This window comes from Gopherus evgoodei, chromosome 14 (assembly GCF_007399415.2).
Source record: "Gopherus evgoodei ecotype Sinaloan lineage chromosome 14, rGopEvg1_v1.p, whole genome shotgun sequence".
NCBI lineage: Eukaryota > Metazoa > Chordata > Testudines > Testudinidae > Gopherus > Gopherus evgoodei.
In genome coordinates, this window is record NC_044335.1 from 16,401,809 (window position 1) to 16,416,106 (window position 14,298).

At 43.6% G+C, this 14,298-nt stretch overlaps 1 protein-coding gene across 2 annotated transcripts in view; it reads left to right on the forward strand.

Moving 5' to 3' along the window:
* The window catches only part of RIPOR3 (RIPOR family member 3), a 69,782-nt gene that overhangs the window by 49,433 nt on the left and 6,051 nt on the right, over window positions 1-14,298 (forward strand). For both annotated transcript variants that reach the window (XM_030532779.1, XM_030532780.1), the window contains exons 12-18: window positions 32-161; window positions 1,254-1,838; window positions 3,770-3,909; window positions 6,057-6,180; window positions 10,637-10,772; window positions 12,170-12,331; window positions 13,791-13,949. In XM_030532779.1, the coding sequence (XP_030388639.1) occupies window positions 32-161; window positions 1,254-1,838; window positions 3,770-3,909; window positions 6,057-6,180; window positions 10,637-10,772; window positions 12,170-12,331; window positions 13,791-13,949 (1,436 nt within the window). The remainder of the gene's footprint in view (window positions 1-31; window positions 162-1,253; window positions 1,839-3,769; window positions 3,910-6,056; window positions 6,181-10,636; window positions 10,773-12,169; window positions 12,332-13,790; window positions 13,950-14,298) is intronic.

Below are 14,298 nucleotides of genomic sequence, written 5' to 3' on the forward strand. Positions count from 1 at the left end.
ACACTTACACCTTTGTATTCCCTGCTCATAGCCCATTTGACACAGAGAACCTGTTTTTGTCGCCTGGAACTACTGCCAAGTTTTCTCTGGGTAGTAGGAAAAGCTCTTTATACAGCTGGACTCCGCCAAACACTCCCAGCTTCAGAGAGAAATATTATCTCGTAAGTATGATGGGGGAAGTAGAACACTGGGTCCAAACAGTGAGCTGGGGCTGGGACATCCCATTGTTGCTGAATAGAAATGGACAGACCACAGCCACAGGGCAGTATGGTGATCATTATGGGGTGTTGTTGTTTTTTTTAATTTAACCCCTATTGTTTTCAATCCCATTTTAGAATTTGAAATGCAAAAAAAAGTTCCCTGCCAAATATTCCCCACGTACAGCCAGGCATAAATTAGAGCAGTCTACACTGGGAACTGGCCAATCCCAGGAGCAGTGAACCATAGTGGTGGCTTAAAGGTGGAGTGTAAAGCATCCCCTGCTCTCCTCCCTCTCCCCTGTCTAGTGCCAAGTTCTGTTTAGTTGGACAAGACAATCTCCTGTGTTTCTAATGGGGTTTTCACTTAGTGTTACTGCTTCGTTCCGTGTGCTCCTGCCTCTTAATAGTACAAGCAATAGGTAGCAGAGGAATGTGTGCGTATACGCCCATAACCTCAAGGCAGGTTCCCATATCAGCCTGGCAGTCAGGTTTGTGTGCTCTTGCCAAGCCAGCAGAGGGAGTACAAAACATTGCTTGTAGATAGGTCTTCTGCACACAGCAGTGTTATGGGGTTATCTAGTTATTTAATGAGTGTGCTGTATTTATTAATAACTAATCATGAAAACATTTCCCAGCCAATTTAATATCATATTGTATTGGGCTGAAGAGGGTTAGAACCGATTTGTTAGGGTCCCTTTGGAATGAAAAATGTGTCAGGCAGTGGCATCTTAGACTGTTTTTTTTAACATTCAGTTTAAAGTTCTTTAAATGTGGAGTATTCTCTGTCTGTCTTCAGCTCTTCCCTGAGGCTCTTGGGCTATTGGATCAATGTAAATATTGGGCCCATGCATGGCTTGCCCTGACAGATCCTCCTGCTCTGGTCTGCATGGGGCTCAGAGGTTTTCTCTGTTTGGCCATTATAGCTGCATCTGTCACCCCAAATCTCTCCAGAGGGGCAATGTGGGGCTGACGGTCTTTCCTGGGCTCTCCATCTCTGGATAAATCTCATATGTATCAAGTACCTGTACTTAAACTTGAACCTGTTTGCTGCAGTCTGTTTTGCAGCAACGGATGAACCAAGGTGGCATAAACGACGAGGCGCGAGCCCCCTGCATACTGAGCTACTTGGCTGACTGTGACTTTGATGTGCATCTAAGGAATGTCAACCACAGCTCTGCAGAGACTGACTCGTTCAGCTCCCAGGATCAGAAAGGAACAGAAACCAGAAACGTGACTCCAGCTTCAGACCACAGGACCCTGTCATTGATTCTTGTACAGGATGCCTGTGCAGAAGGAAGACAACACAAGTCTCCAAACCACACAACTCTAGATATCCTGAAAGAGACACCCTCCAAGGATGGAGCTCCAAATAGCCCATCCAGCCCATGGGACATTAACAAAGATGGCAGAGATTCCATCGGCCAGCACTGGAGTCACCAGCCTGTGGAACATGAAAATTTCCCGTCTGTTGATCGGAAAAGCATGAACACTGAAGATGACAGAAAACTAGCCAGAAGCGCCAAAGCAGTTGAGAAACTCCTTCAAGACGTGTTAAATTTGCTGAAGTCACAGAATCCAGGGCAAACCCAATTGGAGGAATTGGAGTACCAAGTTTTATGCATCAGGGACAAATTAAAGGTGTGGTATTATTTTCACCTTTATGCAATACGCTGTAGTTTTTGCTGTTCATCCTTTTTCCTCTTACTATTCTAAAGGGCTCAAAACCACACGATGGAGTATCGATGGCTTCAAAATTTTCAGTGGCACATTCCCAAAATGTTGGTTTGACCATCAGAGCTCAGGCATTTCTCAGAAATGGCTGAAAGTCAAGAGAGCTGGTTAAGAGCAATGACATTTCAGTCTGTATAACATCTGTCATGCACTCTATCCCAACATGCTTTGCAGAGGTGAATAACAGAGGGAAGGAGACATTAAAAAGCAGAGTATAATCAAGGCCCTGTGTTCTTTGAGCCAAACTGGACGTATATTCTGTAGTAAGGTCCCTGCATTGTGGGACACTGATATGGGATTCCATAGTAATTTCATTTAGATGGAAGTTTTAATGGAAAAAAAATCCAAGAAGATGAATAAGGCAATCAGGATATTAGCCACGGTGTTTTATTTTTATATTAAATTCTACATCTGATGGTACAGTCTGGGATTAGAGGAAACACATTTCATGGGTTTTTTTTCCTGTTAAAATGATCAACAGTGAAATTGTTGACAATGTTGGCATGTATGTTGTCATCTGTAGGTTTCAGAGCGAACACTGCCTTGATGAATGGGTCAGTCCATCAGAGCTAATGTTTAAGGCCTTCTCCACCCCTCAGAAAGATGACAATCAGATTAAAACTCAGTTTCTGTTTAAGCATGGGCTGTTGGTGGACACTCCATTAGGGAAGGCTAGCCCCTGGCCCCATCCCTTCTGCACGAGGCCCCTTTCTGTCTCCCCTCAGCAGAGCCCTGAGGCCCCCCCGCTCCCGCTTCCGGCGGCTGCCCCATCCGTGCTGGCCACCCTACCCGAACCATGGACCAGCTTGAGCAGCCCTGAGCTCCAGTCCAGCCTGAGCTGTCCCAGTTGTGCCAGCTCCAGCAGCCCCAGGGCGGCTTGGGCTGTGCCGGCTGGCCTGAGCAGCCTGGCACTGGCTGGAGAATGGTAAAGGCAGCGCACCTCCCCCAGCTGTCCATCTCTGGAGTTCAGGGAGATTACTGAGGAACTCAGGAAGCTGAATAGCAGAGACAGCCTCTTCAGCTGCCCCGGAACCTGCATGGCACATCATAATAAGTAAAATCCCGCAAATGGCATCCCGTGGAGGTGGCTGTTATACCCGCCATCCATGTGTAAGGATATCTTCACAACCATATGAGACTAGAAACATTTCCCCCCCTTATAGGAAAGATTCTGGAGCACAACTTTGTGGCAAAGAGTGGATTGCACTTGTAGTCCCACAGCTGTGGAATACATGAGGCCCTGTGTGTAGGCAAGAGAGAGAAGACACTGTAAGATTTCAGCTGAGATCTGAGATAAGAATGACACTGACATCACTTACACCGCTTTCTACTCCTAAAGCCTTAGCCTTCAGAAAAATTAAAAGAAAATTAAAAAAAACTTAAACACCTCCCAAACCAACCCCTTTCCCAAAACTTCTGCCCCAAGCAGAGAAAGGGGAGAAATGCCAGAGACTCCATGAAGGGATAGGGACAGGGATAGATCTTGAGAAGGAGAAAGACAGGAAAGTTGTACCAAAGGACAGGAGCTGCAGAGAAGGAGGGTATTACACCCGCACTGCTGAGGTTGTAGTAAACCCCAGGAGAATTTTAAAATTGGATAAACCTTTTGAACTAGTTCCTGAAATGAATTGGCAAAGTTGTTTCAGGATCGGGGTGATGTGGCTGAAGTGCTTTGTATGTGTGAAAGGACCAGCTCTTCTGGCATGTTGTGGATGGGCTGATGGGAGCAAACTGTCCCATGGTTGAATAGATGGTCATTTGTAAATCATGTCGCTGAACTGCTGGGGAGGACCAGGATCCTTGCAAAGAACAATAGTTTATTTCTTATCTATCAACAGCTGAAGACGTCTCATCAGAAACATTCATCCATGGAGAGTCTGATGGTGGAGATGGTGCTGGAAAGCTTTGACTTTTTAAACACGGACTGCAGTGCTGATGAGCTTTCCTTATTTGGAAGCATAAGGACAGACACTACCAGGTGAGCAGACCAGTGCATCCCATTGAAGGGATGAAGGGATTGACAGGAGGAAGATTAGGAGGTAAATGCACTGAACTCAGTTAGGCAGTGACTGTGAAATGTGGAGAAGTTGGTGCCTGGGGTGTGGACACCCAGGAGAGAGAGGAATTGTTTAGGATACTATGAAACTTACAGCTCAGTCAGAACAATAAATGGGTTGAAATTTGGAAATATTTAGGCTGAATATCTTGAAAAGCCTTCCTCCTACTAGGCTGCAGAATGGGATAGTTGGAATACTTAAAACTAGCCTTCAGAAAACAGATGTAAGGTATGATGGGGAACAGTTTTGCAAGGGAATAGGCCAGGAGCAGCTCACAGGTCTCTTCTACTGGGTTCTCTTTCATATTTTTGACCCTTGCTCATAACACTCAAACTTACCCTTTGGTGTTGTGGGCCTGATCCTGAAAGGTGCTGAGTAGCCCCAGATAGACCAGACTATAGAGCATCCTTGAGCTGGAGTTACTAGAGAACAAGGTGTTTTTATTTTCCTTCTGCAATATGTCATTTCAAAGGGGCCAGCCAGTCAATACACATTATTGATGTCAGTGTCTTGTTTGTGACGGGTTGGATCACAGAAACCCCCTTGGGGCTGCCAATTGATGTGCCAAGACTAGTTCTGCCCCTGCTTTCCTGCCATGGCAGCTTAAGACTTCACTGCCCTGCCTGGTTTGAGCCAGACGTGCTAGCCTGCTGCAAACCCAGACCCAGGGTCTGAACCATGTCTCCTAACAGCTGTAGGCTTAACTGAAAGCAGCTAACAGAAGTGTTCTTGTCTTTAACATGCAGATGCCCAACTCCTAATGGGGTCTAAACCCAAATAAATCTGTTTTGCCCTGTATAAAGCTTATACAGAGTAAACACATAAATTGTTTGCCCTCTATAACACTGATAGAGAGGTGTCCACAGCTGTTTGTCCCCCCCCCCAGGTATTAACACATACTCTGAGTTAATTAATAAGTAAAAAGTGATTGTATTAAGTACAGAAAGTAGGATGTAAGTGGTTTCAAGTAGTAACAGACAGAACAAAATGAATTACCATGCAAAATAGAATAGAACATGCAAATCTAAGCCTAATACAGTAATACAACTGAGTACAGATTAAAATCTCACCCTGAAAGATGTTTCAGTGAGTCTCTTTCACAGACTGGATGCCTTTCTAGTCTGGGCACAATCCTTTCCCCTGGTACAGCCCTTGTTCCAGCTCAGATGGTAGCTAGGGGATTTCTCATGATGGCTCTCCCTTTTCTCTGTTCCACCACTTATATATCTTGTGCATAAGGCGGGAATCCTTTGTTCCTCTGGGTCCCCTCCCACCCCCTTCTCAATGGAAAAGCACCAGGTTAAAGATGGATTCCAGTTCAGGTGACATGATCACATGTCACTGTAAGACTTCATTACCCACTTGCCAGCACACAGGTGTATAGGAAGACTTGCAGGTAAAACAGCCATCTGCAGTCAATTGTCCTGGTTGATGGGAGTCATCAAGATTCCAGACCACCATTAATGGCCCACACTTTGCATAATTACAATAGGCCCTTAGAGTTATATTTCATATTTCTAGTTTCAGATACAAGGGTGGTACATTTATGCAAATAGGACGATCACACTCAGTAGATTATAAGATTTGTAACGATATCTTACAAGAGACCTTTTGCATGAAGCATATTTCGGTTATATTAGCATCTTTTCATAAAATCAGATAGAGTGCAACGTCACAGTGGTCTGCACAAAAATGAGGTCACAGAATTAGCTGACATACTGTTGCCTCCCTGTCATGAGAATTAGAGATTTAAATCCCCATCTTCACTTTTGTAGGAAGTTTACACACAATCAAGAGAGCAGATTGTTAACAGGCTTACTGCTCTTATAGAGCATCAGTTACTTGTCAAAAGTGGTGACTGCTTTGGTGAGTTTGGGGATTATTATTGAGAAAACAGGAAGAGAAACTTTCACATTCATTTGTTGAAGATATAGGCGTTAAGGAGGTGCCTTGTGGGTTTTTAAACAATTTTTATTTTTTTCTTGGTGTTTTAGATCCTTCTGCTTTACCGCACACAATGGCTGGTTAACTTTAACTACTTGTTCCCCTTTCTTAACTTCTTGAACAGCACTTACACTGACAACATACTGGGCTATGACAGGAAAACAGAAACGAAAGAGTTAACCACAGGAAATGATGATTTAGACAAACTTCTGATAGTTCATCTGCAGTTGTGCAAAGCTCTCTTGCAGGTAAGGAATGACGTATGGATGAACCCATTTGCAGTGGATTGATACTGGCCCAGATCCTGGGATGCTGTACAGGCACTTGCCTTGTACAACAGGAACAAAGCTGGCATAGCCAGCAATATGAGAATCCCCCTAGCGCAGGATTCTCTGGTAGCATAATGTGGGAGTAACAGTTTCTATGCCAGACCCTTCTTCTCTGGCTGATGGTGAAGGGGACATGGTCGGAGGGAAAGCTGGCATGGCTGGGACATACTTCTGTCACAGCACTTGCTGCTCTGTCTGCCTCTCACATCCAAAGGCAGCTGAAATAGTTTAGGGCAGCCTTCAGGCTACCATGATTGATGCTGGAAACCAGCCCCTCACTCAGTTGGTGGAGGATCAGGGAGTGCAACACTCATATTTCCCCCCATTCCTGGCCATCATTTATAACCACCAAGCACAGACAGAGCTGGTGATTTATTAGGTTAGGTTATAAAGTGGAATGACTGAGAATGGAAATGCAGATGACTTGAGCCAACTTTTCAAACTGCAATGCACAGACATATGCAAAGGGAAATCAGGTGGGGATGCACTTCTTCTGCAAAACTGAACCCTTTTTGCTGGAGTAGGAATTAGTAGCTCTCCACTCAAAGGACTTATGCATCGTGAGCTGGCTATGAATGAAGTATGAATGAACTGCATGGTTGATTGACAAACGACCAATTTTTCAGAGAAAAAATTTGGTGTTACTGGAGTAAAATAGCCAGTATCCAGGGTAAGTAATGATGATTTCTCTAGAACAGCGGTTCTCAACCAGGGGTCCAGGGCCCCCATAAGGTTTCAGGTTTCAGGGGGGCCTCCAAGCAGGGCCAGCATTAGACTCGCTGGGGCCCAGGGCAGAAAGCTGAAGCCCACCCGAGGCTGAAGCAGAAGACCAAGCAATGTAGCTTTGTGGGGGCCCCTGTGGCATGGGGCCCCAGGCAATTGCCCTGCTTGCTACCCCTTAACACCGACTCAGGCTTTTATATGCAGAAAACCAGTTGTGGCACAGATGGGCCGTGGAGTTTTTATAGCATATTGGGCGGGGGGCTCAGAAAGAAAAAGAGCAGAGGTTCTCAGCCTAGAACACCTCTGGGATTCATCGGTGCTGAACAGCCACAATCCCTATTCATTTCACTAGGAGTAGTGGGTGCTCAGCATCAACTAGGATCAGGCCCTGAAACACATTATACAAGGCATTATACAAGGATTACTCCACACATCAATACAGTACATCAACCTCGGACATCTATTGAGCCATGTAATGTTATAACCATTTCAGATGGGAAGAGAAGACTTTCCCATTCAGGGAGAGATGGAAAATATAATCATAGAATTGTAGGACTGGAAGAGACCTTCGAGAGATCATCTAGTCCAGTCCCCTGCACTCAAGGCAGGATTATATATTATCTAGACCATCCCTGACAGGTGTTTGTCTAACCTGCTCTTGAAAATCTCCAACGATGGAGATTCCACAACCTCCCTAGGCAATTTATTCTAGTGCTTAACCATCCTGACAGTTAAGTAGTTTTTCCTAATGTCCAGTCTAACTAGAGTGACATTTTTTTCCCAAAGGAAAAATGGGACACCCCCTGGGGCCAGCCCGTGGCCCTCCTCTCCCTGCATGCATGGGGCGGCCCAAACTCCCCTGCTACCCACCCATGTGGGACTGGCCTGGCCTGAGCTGCTCTCCTGAACCCTCCCTTATGCACGAGGCTGGCATTGCCACTTGGCCCCTGGCATGTTCACCCCCGCTAGGGGTCACACCTGCTTTTTTGACAAAACTGGGCATTTGTCCATTTTGCTCTTGCCAAATGATGATCACTTGGCAAGAGCAAACCAGACAAATGCCCAGTTTTGCCAAAAAAGTTGGGATGGCCAGGACAGGGCTTAAGAAAGGGACTATCCCAGCCAAAACAGGGTGCATGGTCACTCTAAACCTACCCACCCTTCCTTCAATTTGAGCCCATTTCTTCTTGTCTTATCCGCAGAGGTTAAGGAGAACAATTTTTCTCCCTCTCCCTTGTAACAATCTTTTACACACTTAAAAAATGTTGTCATGTCCCCTCCGTCTTCTCTTTTCCAGACTAAACAAACCCAATTTTTTCAATCTTCTTTCATAGGTCATGTTTTCTAGAACTTTACTCATTTTTGTTGTTCCTCTCTGGACTTTCTCCAATTTGTTGACATCTTTCCTGAAATGTGGTGCCCAGAACTGGACACAATACTCCAGTCGAGGCCTAATCAGCATGGAGTAGAGTGGAAGAATTGCTTCTCATATCTTGCTTACAACACTCCTGCTAATATATCCCAGAATGATGTTTGATTTTTTTTTCAATGGTGTTATACTGTTGACTCTTAATTTAGCTCATGATCCACTATGACCCGGCAAATCCCTTTCTGCAGTACTCTTTCCTAGGCAGCCATTTCCCATTTTGTATGTGTGCAACTGATTGTGCCTTCCTAAGTGGAGTGCTTTGCATTTGTCCTTATTGAATTTCATCTTATTCACTACAGACAATTTCTCTACTTTGTCCAGATCATTTTGAATTTTAATCTATCCACCAAAGGACTTGCAACCCTTCCCAGCTTGGTATCGTCTGCAAACTTTATGTGTACTTTCTAAGTCATTCTCTAAATCATTGATGAAGGTATTGAACAGAACCGGCCCCAGAACTGATTCCCACGGAACCCCACTTAATATGCCCTTCCAGCTTGACTGTGATCTACTGATGATTACTCTCTGGGAACAGTTTTCCAACCAGTTATGCATCCATCTTATAGTAGCTCAATCTAGGTTATATTTCCTAATTTGTTTATGAGGCGGTCGTGAGAGACCGTTTCAAAAGCCTTACTAAAGTCAAGATATACCACATCTACCGCTTTCCCCCTTATCCACAAGGCTTGTTACCCTGTCAAAGAAAGCAATTAGGTTGGTTTGACACAACTTCTTCTCGACAAATCCATGCTGACTGTTACTTATCACCTTACTAATTATTTGCTCCATTATCTTTCCAGGAACTGAAGTAAAGCTAACTAGTCTGCAATTTCCTGGCTTGTCCTTATTTCCCTTTTTATAGATGGGCACTATATTTGCCCTTTTCCAGTCCTCTGGAATCTCTCCCATCTTCCATGACTTTTTGAAGATAATCGCTAATGGTTCAGATATCTCCTCAGTCAGCTCCTTGAGTATTCTAAGAGGGATTGCATCAGGCCCTGGTGACCTGAAGACATCTAGCTTGTCTTAAGTAATTTTTAGCTTATTTTTTCCCTATTTTAGCCTCTCATCCTACCTCAACATTCACTGTTAGACGTCCAATTGCTACTAAACTTTTTGATGAAAACTGAAACAAAAAGATCATTTAGCACTTCTGCCATTTCCACATTTTCTGTTATTGTTCCCCCATTGAGTAATGGGCCTACCCTGTCCTTGGTCTTCCTCTTACTTCTAATGTATTTGTAGGATGTTTTCTTGTTACCCTCTGTCTCTAGCTAGTTTAATCTCATTTTGTGCCTTGGCCTTTCTAATTTGGTCTTTACATATTTGTGTTCATTTATTTATATTTAACCTTTTAAATTTGACCTACTTTCCACTTTTGGTAGGACTCTTTTTGAGTTTCAGATCATTGTAGGTCTCCTGGTTAAGCCAGGGTGGTCTCTTGCCATACTTCCTATCTTTTCTTATGCAGTGGGATAGTTTCCTCTTGTGCCCTTAATAATGTCTCTTTGAAAAACTGTCAACTCTCTTGAGTTGTTTCCCGCTTAGACCTGATTCCCATGGGATCTTACCTACTAACTCTCTGAGTTTACTAAAGTCTGCCACCTTGAAATCCATTACCTTTATTGTGCTGTTTTCCCTCCTACCATTCCTTAGAATCATGAACTCGACCATTTCATGATCACTTTCACTTATGCTGCCTTCCATTTTCAAATTCTCAACCAGAATCAAATCTAGAACAGCCTCTCCTCTAGTAGCTTTCTCCACCTTCTGAAATAAAATAATTGTCTCCAGTACATTCCAAGAATTTGTTGGATAATCCGTGCCCTGTTGTGTTATTTTCCGCACAGATGTCTGGATAGTTGAAGTCCCCCATCACCACCAAATCCTGTGCTTTGGATTATTTTGTTAGTTGTTTTAAAAAAAGCCTCATGCACCTCTTCTTCCTGGTTAGATGGTCTGTAGTAGACCCTGCTATGACATCACTCTTGTTTTTTACATGTTTTATCCTTACCCAGAGACTTTCAACAAGTCTGTCTCCTATTTCTATCTCATCCTCTGCCCATCCAAGACACAATGCAAAAAGTGGATTTCTGTGAGAGGCAGTTGTCTTCCCCACTGTCTGTTGGAGAGTTGAGCTCTGAAAGTCAGGGGGTTCAGCACTTCTTGAGTTTGCTCAATGCTTTCATCTCAGTCACTGAGGAAAAGTACTCTTTGTTTCAGAAACTGGTTTCACCAAACATAGCCCGAATTGTCCAGGAGAGCCTTTTGGAAGAAGTGTCACGGCAGAAACAAGTGCTGGAAACTGTCTCAAAGCTCTGTGTTCTGGAAGTTGGGAACTTTACCTCTGTTGAAGATGGTGAGTAATGTGGGTGTGATGCTAAGGCATATGTAGGAGACCAGAGAGGGGTAACATGGCTCTCACCTCATATGACAAATCAGGGATGGATTCTAAAGGCTTTAAAATAAATTCCCAGTGAAAGCAGCTTTTATGGGTAGGTTATAAACCCTAACAGCTGGGGCTCAGATCTTTCTTGGTTAAAAAGGAAAGGGTTTTTAGAATTTCTGCCCCAGGCAATAATTAACTTGAACATTTATGTACCAAGTAAACTACAGAGCTTGTATATTTCATGTAAAGGGGCTTTCCCCACCCCATAAGGAGGGAGCCATAAGTGTTTTGAATTTTGCATTTGAAGGATTTTCAAAAGTGCGCAACACTGGCTTAACTCAGCTCCCCTTGAAATGGATAAAACTCCCCCTGAATTCAGGGTGAGCAGCGTTAAGCCAACAGTGAGCACTTTTGAAAATTTTAATCTTTGGCTTCAAGGAAAATGGGTAGTTATTTGGGGTCAGTTTAGGCACCTAAATATGCAGATACGCGTCCAGTAGGATTTTCAGAACAGGGTGTTTCCTCACTCCCAATGCTTTCAATATCGTGGTATTTTGAAAACCCCACTAGGTGCATATTTGTATTTTTAGGTGCCTAAATGCCTTTAAAAATCTGGCCCTTGGACACCAACATTATCCCTCCCTAGCAAAAGGCAGTGAGTGAAATAGCAACTCAAATGAGATTATTAGATACTGAACTATGCAGGTTTTTATTGTGATGATCCAAATTAAACTGCTGACCAGCCCCCGCAGGCCTGACTCAGAAAATTCTGATAGAAACCCAGGGGAATTTTGCCTAAGCAAGGACTGTAGGATTAGGCTCCACAGTTGGATTTGAGAAGGAATTAGCCCCTAGAGAAGAGGAGCAGGTGGTTTTTTACTTGCCCTCTAGAACATGGAGCAAGGCCCGGTGATCATCCTATCACCTAACACGGCACCCTTTTATCTTGCAAAATACTGTAGTAGGTTATTCTGCAATTCTAATAGGTTGATCGTGGTCCAATGAGATAATTTAGGATGCTAGAGATGGGGAATCCTTAGAAGAGCACAGTTCATGTCCCTGCAAAGGCAGGAGCTAGGAGCATGGCAGATGTCTCACTTACACGCTGGTATGACAGCGTAGAGCCCAATCCAAAGCCCACTGAAGTTTATGGAAAGACTCCCATTGGCTTTAGTGGGCTTTGGCTCAGGTCCTCAATGAGTCTTTAATAAACTGGCAATAAAATTCAGTTGTAAAGAAATCCATCTATGGAATGTAAATACAAATGACATTCATACATTTGTTAGACATCCCATCTGGTGTCTCATGTCTCATTTAAAATGCACTCCAGCTCACTTGCTAACTTTTTGTAAAACTTTATTCTACAGTTATTCATAAGGCAAAAAAGCAGAAGGAGTGTCTGAAAATCTGGAGTGAATTCACAGAGCCAGGAAATATCTTGTTCTGTTCAGCAGAAAAATTCCAGAATCCACTGAAATACATATTAATGTTCAAAGTGAAGGAGAAATATCCAGGACACCTAGAAGCAGGTACCAGTCAATTACTAGAAGATAAGGCACCTGATTTTATTTGTACACTGAGTTTAAGGTTGTCCCTGTAGGTTTTTTAAAATGACACAGACTTGTTCCTGGTAAACTGTATCTAAAATTCCAGCTCCATTCCCTTGATTTATTGCTTATACTATAAAATGACCATGGCGCTCTCCACACGTGGCTTGATGAGGCATTAACTTCTCTCCCATGACATTGTGGACTATTCACTTTGTTCTGTAATTATTTTGGGTGGGATTTACCAAATCGCCTACGGGGGTTAGGAGTCAATGGGAGTTAGAAACTTGACTCACTTGGGCACTCTTGACAATCCCTCCCTTCTATCTGATATACCAAAGAGGTATAAAAAATTGCAGGCATTTAATTGCTCAGATAATTATGAATGCTGTGCTGTGTTGTATCTTTTGTGTTACACACATCTCAGAAAGTCAACATGGAGTTCCTATTATTTCTTGTATTGGCAATGGTGCCCAGAGGCCCCTGTTGGGATGAAAGCTCTGTTTCACTAGGTGCTGTACAAACATGAGGCAGACGTAGGCCCAGATCTTCAAAGGTATTTAGATGTCTAACTCCCAGAATCTGGGCCATCATCCATATCCCAAAGAGTTTATCATTTAAATATGTATGTATGTATCTGTATGTCACTCAGTAGCCTTGTGGTGATGTGTAAACACTGAAAGTAAAGCTAGGTACAGATTCTGTTGCAAAAGGATATGTGCATGCCCACATGCACAGTGCCCCCATGTAGAAGAGAGAACAAAATTGATAAAAATTGACTAAAAGACTGACACAAACAACATCTGACATTAGGACTTACATTTTGGATGACCCCTTTCATTTAGATTTTAATCCCAACACTGAATGCACAATATGGCCAGGAATTCCGTAGGATGATCTTTCTAAACAAAGACATTTCCTTATGCAACCCTATTGTTTCCAAAGGGCTTCTAAACTTGTGCACAGAGCACTGCTTTGTTTTATGTGGTAAAATCATTATCCTCTGCTTTACAGATGGGGAACCTGAGGCCCAGAAAGGTTTAGTGGCTCTTTCAGGGTCACACAGCTAGTTGATGGCAGTTAGCATTAAAGGTTGCCAGTTCCTAAGTCCCTGCATTAATCTTCTTAACCAGGCTGCCTTAATTGTCTTTGTTACCAACTACAGACCTGATTCAAAGTCTGTTAAGTCAATGCAATAACTCCTCTTGGCTTCTGTGGGTGTTGGATACGGTCTGTTTTGTACTGTAGCTGGAATTATCAGCAGAGTGGGGGCCTGCCTCCTACTGAATTTTAGTGAGATTTAGGCCCCTGCTTCCTTATGTTCCTCTGAAAATTCCAGCCTTCAACTTCTTGTTAAAACTGTAAATGAAATGCATGAGTGCAAAGTGTCCTGCCCCTCAGCAGGCCTTCTTTGATTGCTCTTCTCTGCATGTCTGTTCAGTGCTGCGAAGACTGCTGGAGCAGATCGTCACCTGCAGCGGGTTGCTCCCCTCCGGGAGCCCCCCTGAAAAACTTCTTACCTTATTCCAGTTTCACAGCTACCTGGAAAAAGAGCGTGTTACCAACCTGGAGAAGCACTTGGCAGAACTCATCAAAGAAGGTGATAGCAGGCTGCCAGATACTGCACTCAGACAAATAACCCTCAGGCTAGCTAGTTGGCTGCTGGAATAGCTTATGGGGCTGTACCTGTCCCAATCCCAAAGGGATATTTTTTTTAAAGAGTAAGGATACAACTCGATCGTAATACAGTTCAACTCTGTTTTCATCCTTTCTCCTCACTATGCCCATGCAGTTTTAATTAGAGCAGGAAAGGCAAAATCAGGCTTCATAGCTAGACAGGAAAGGAACAGATTTCATGCAAATATTTAGCTCAAGTGTCTGGGTTAGGTCTCAAAGTCTGCAATATAAGGAGAGACTAAACTGGCTGCACAGTAAGCTGCTGTGTTCCG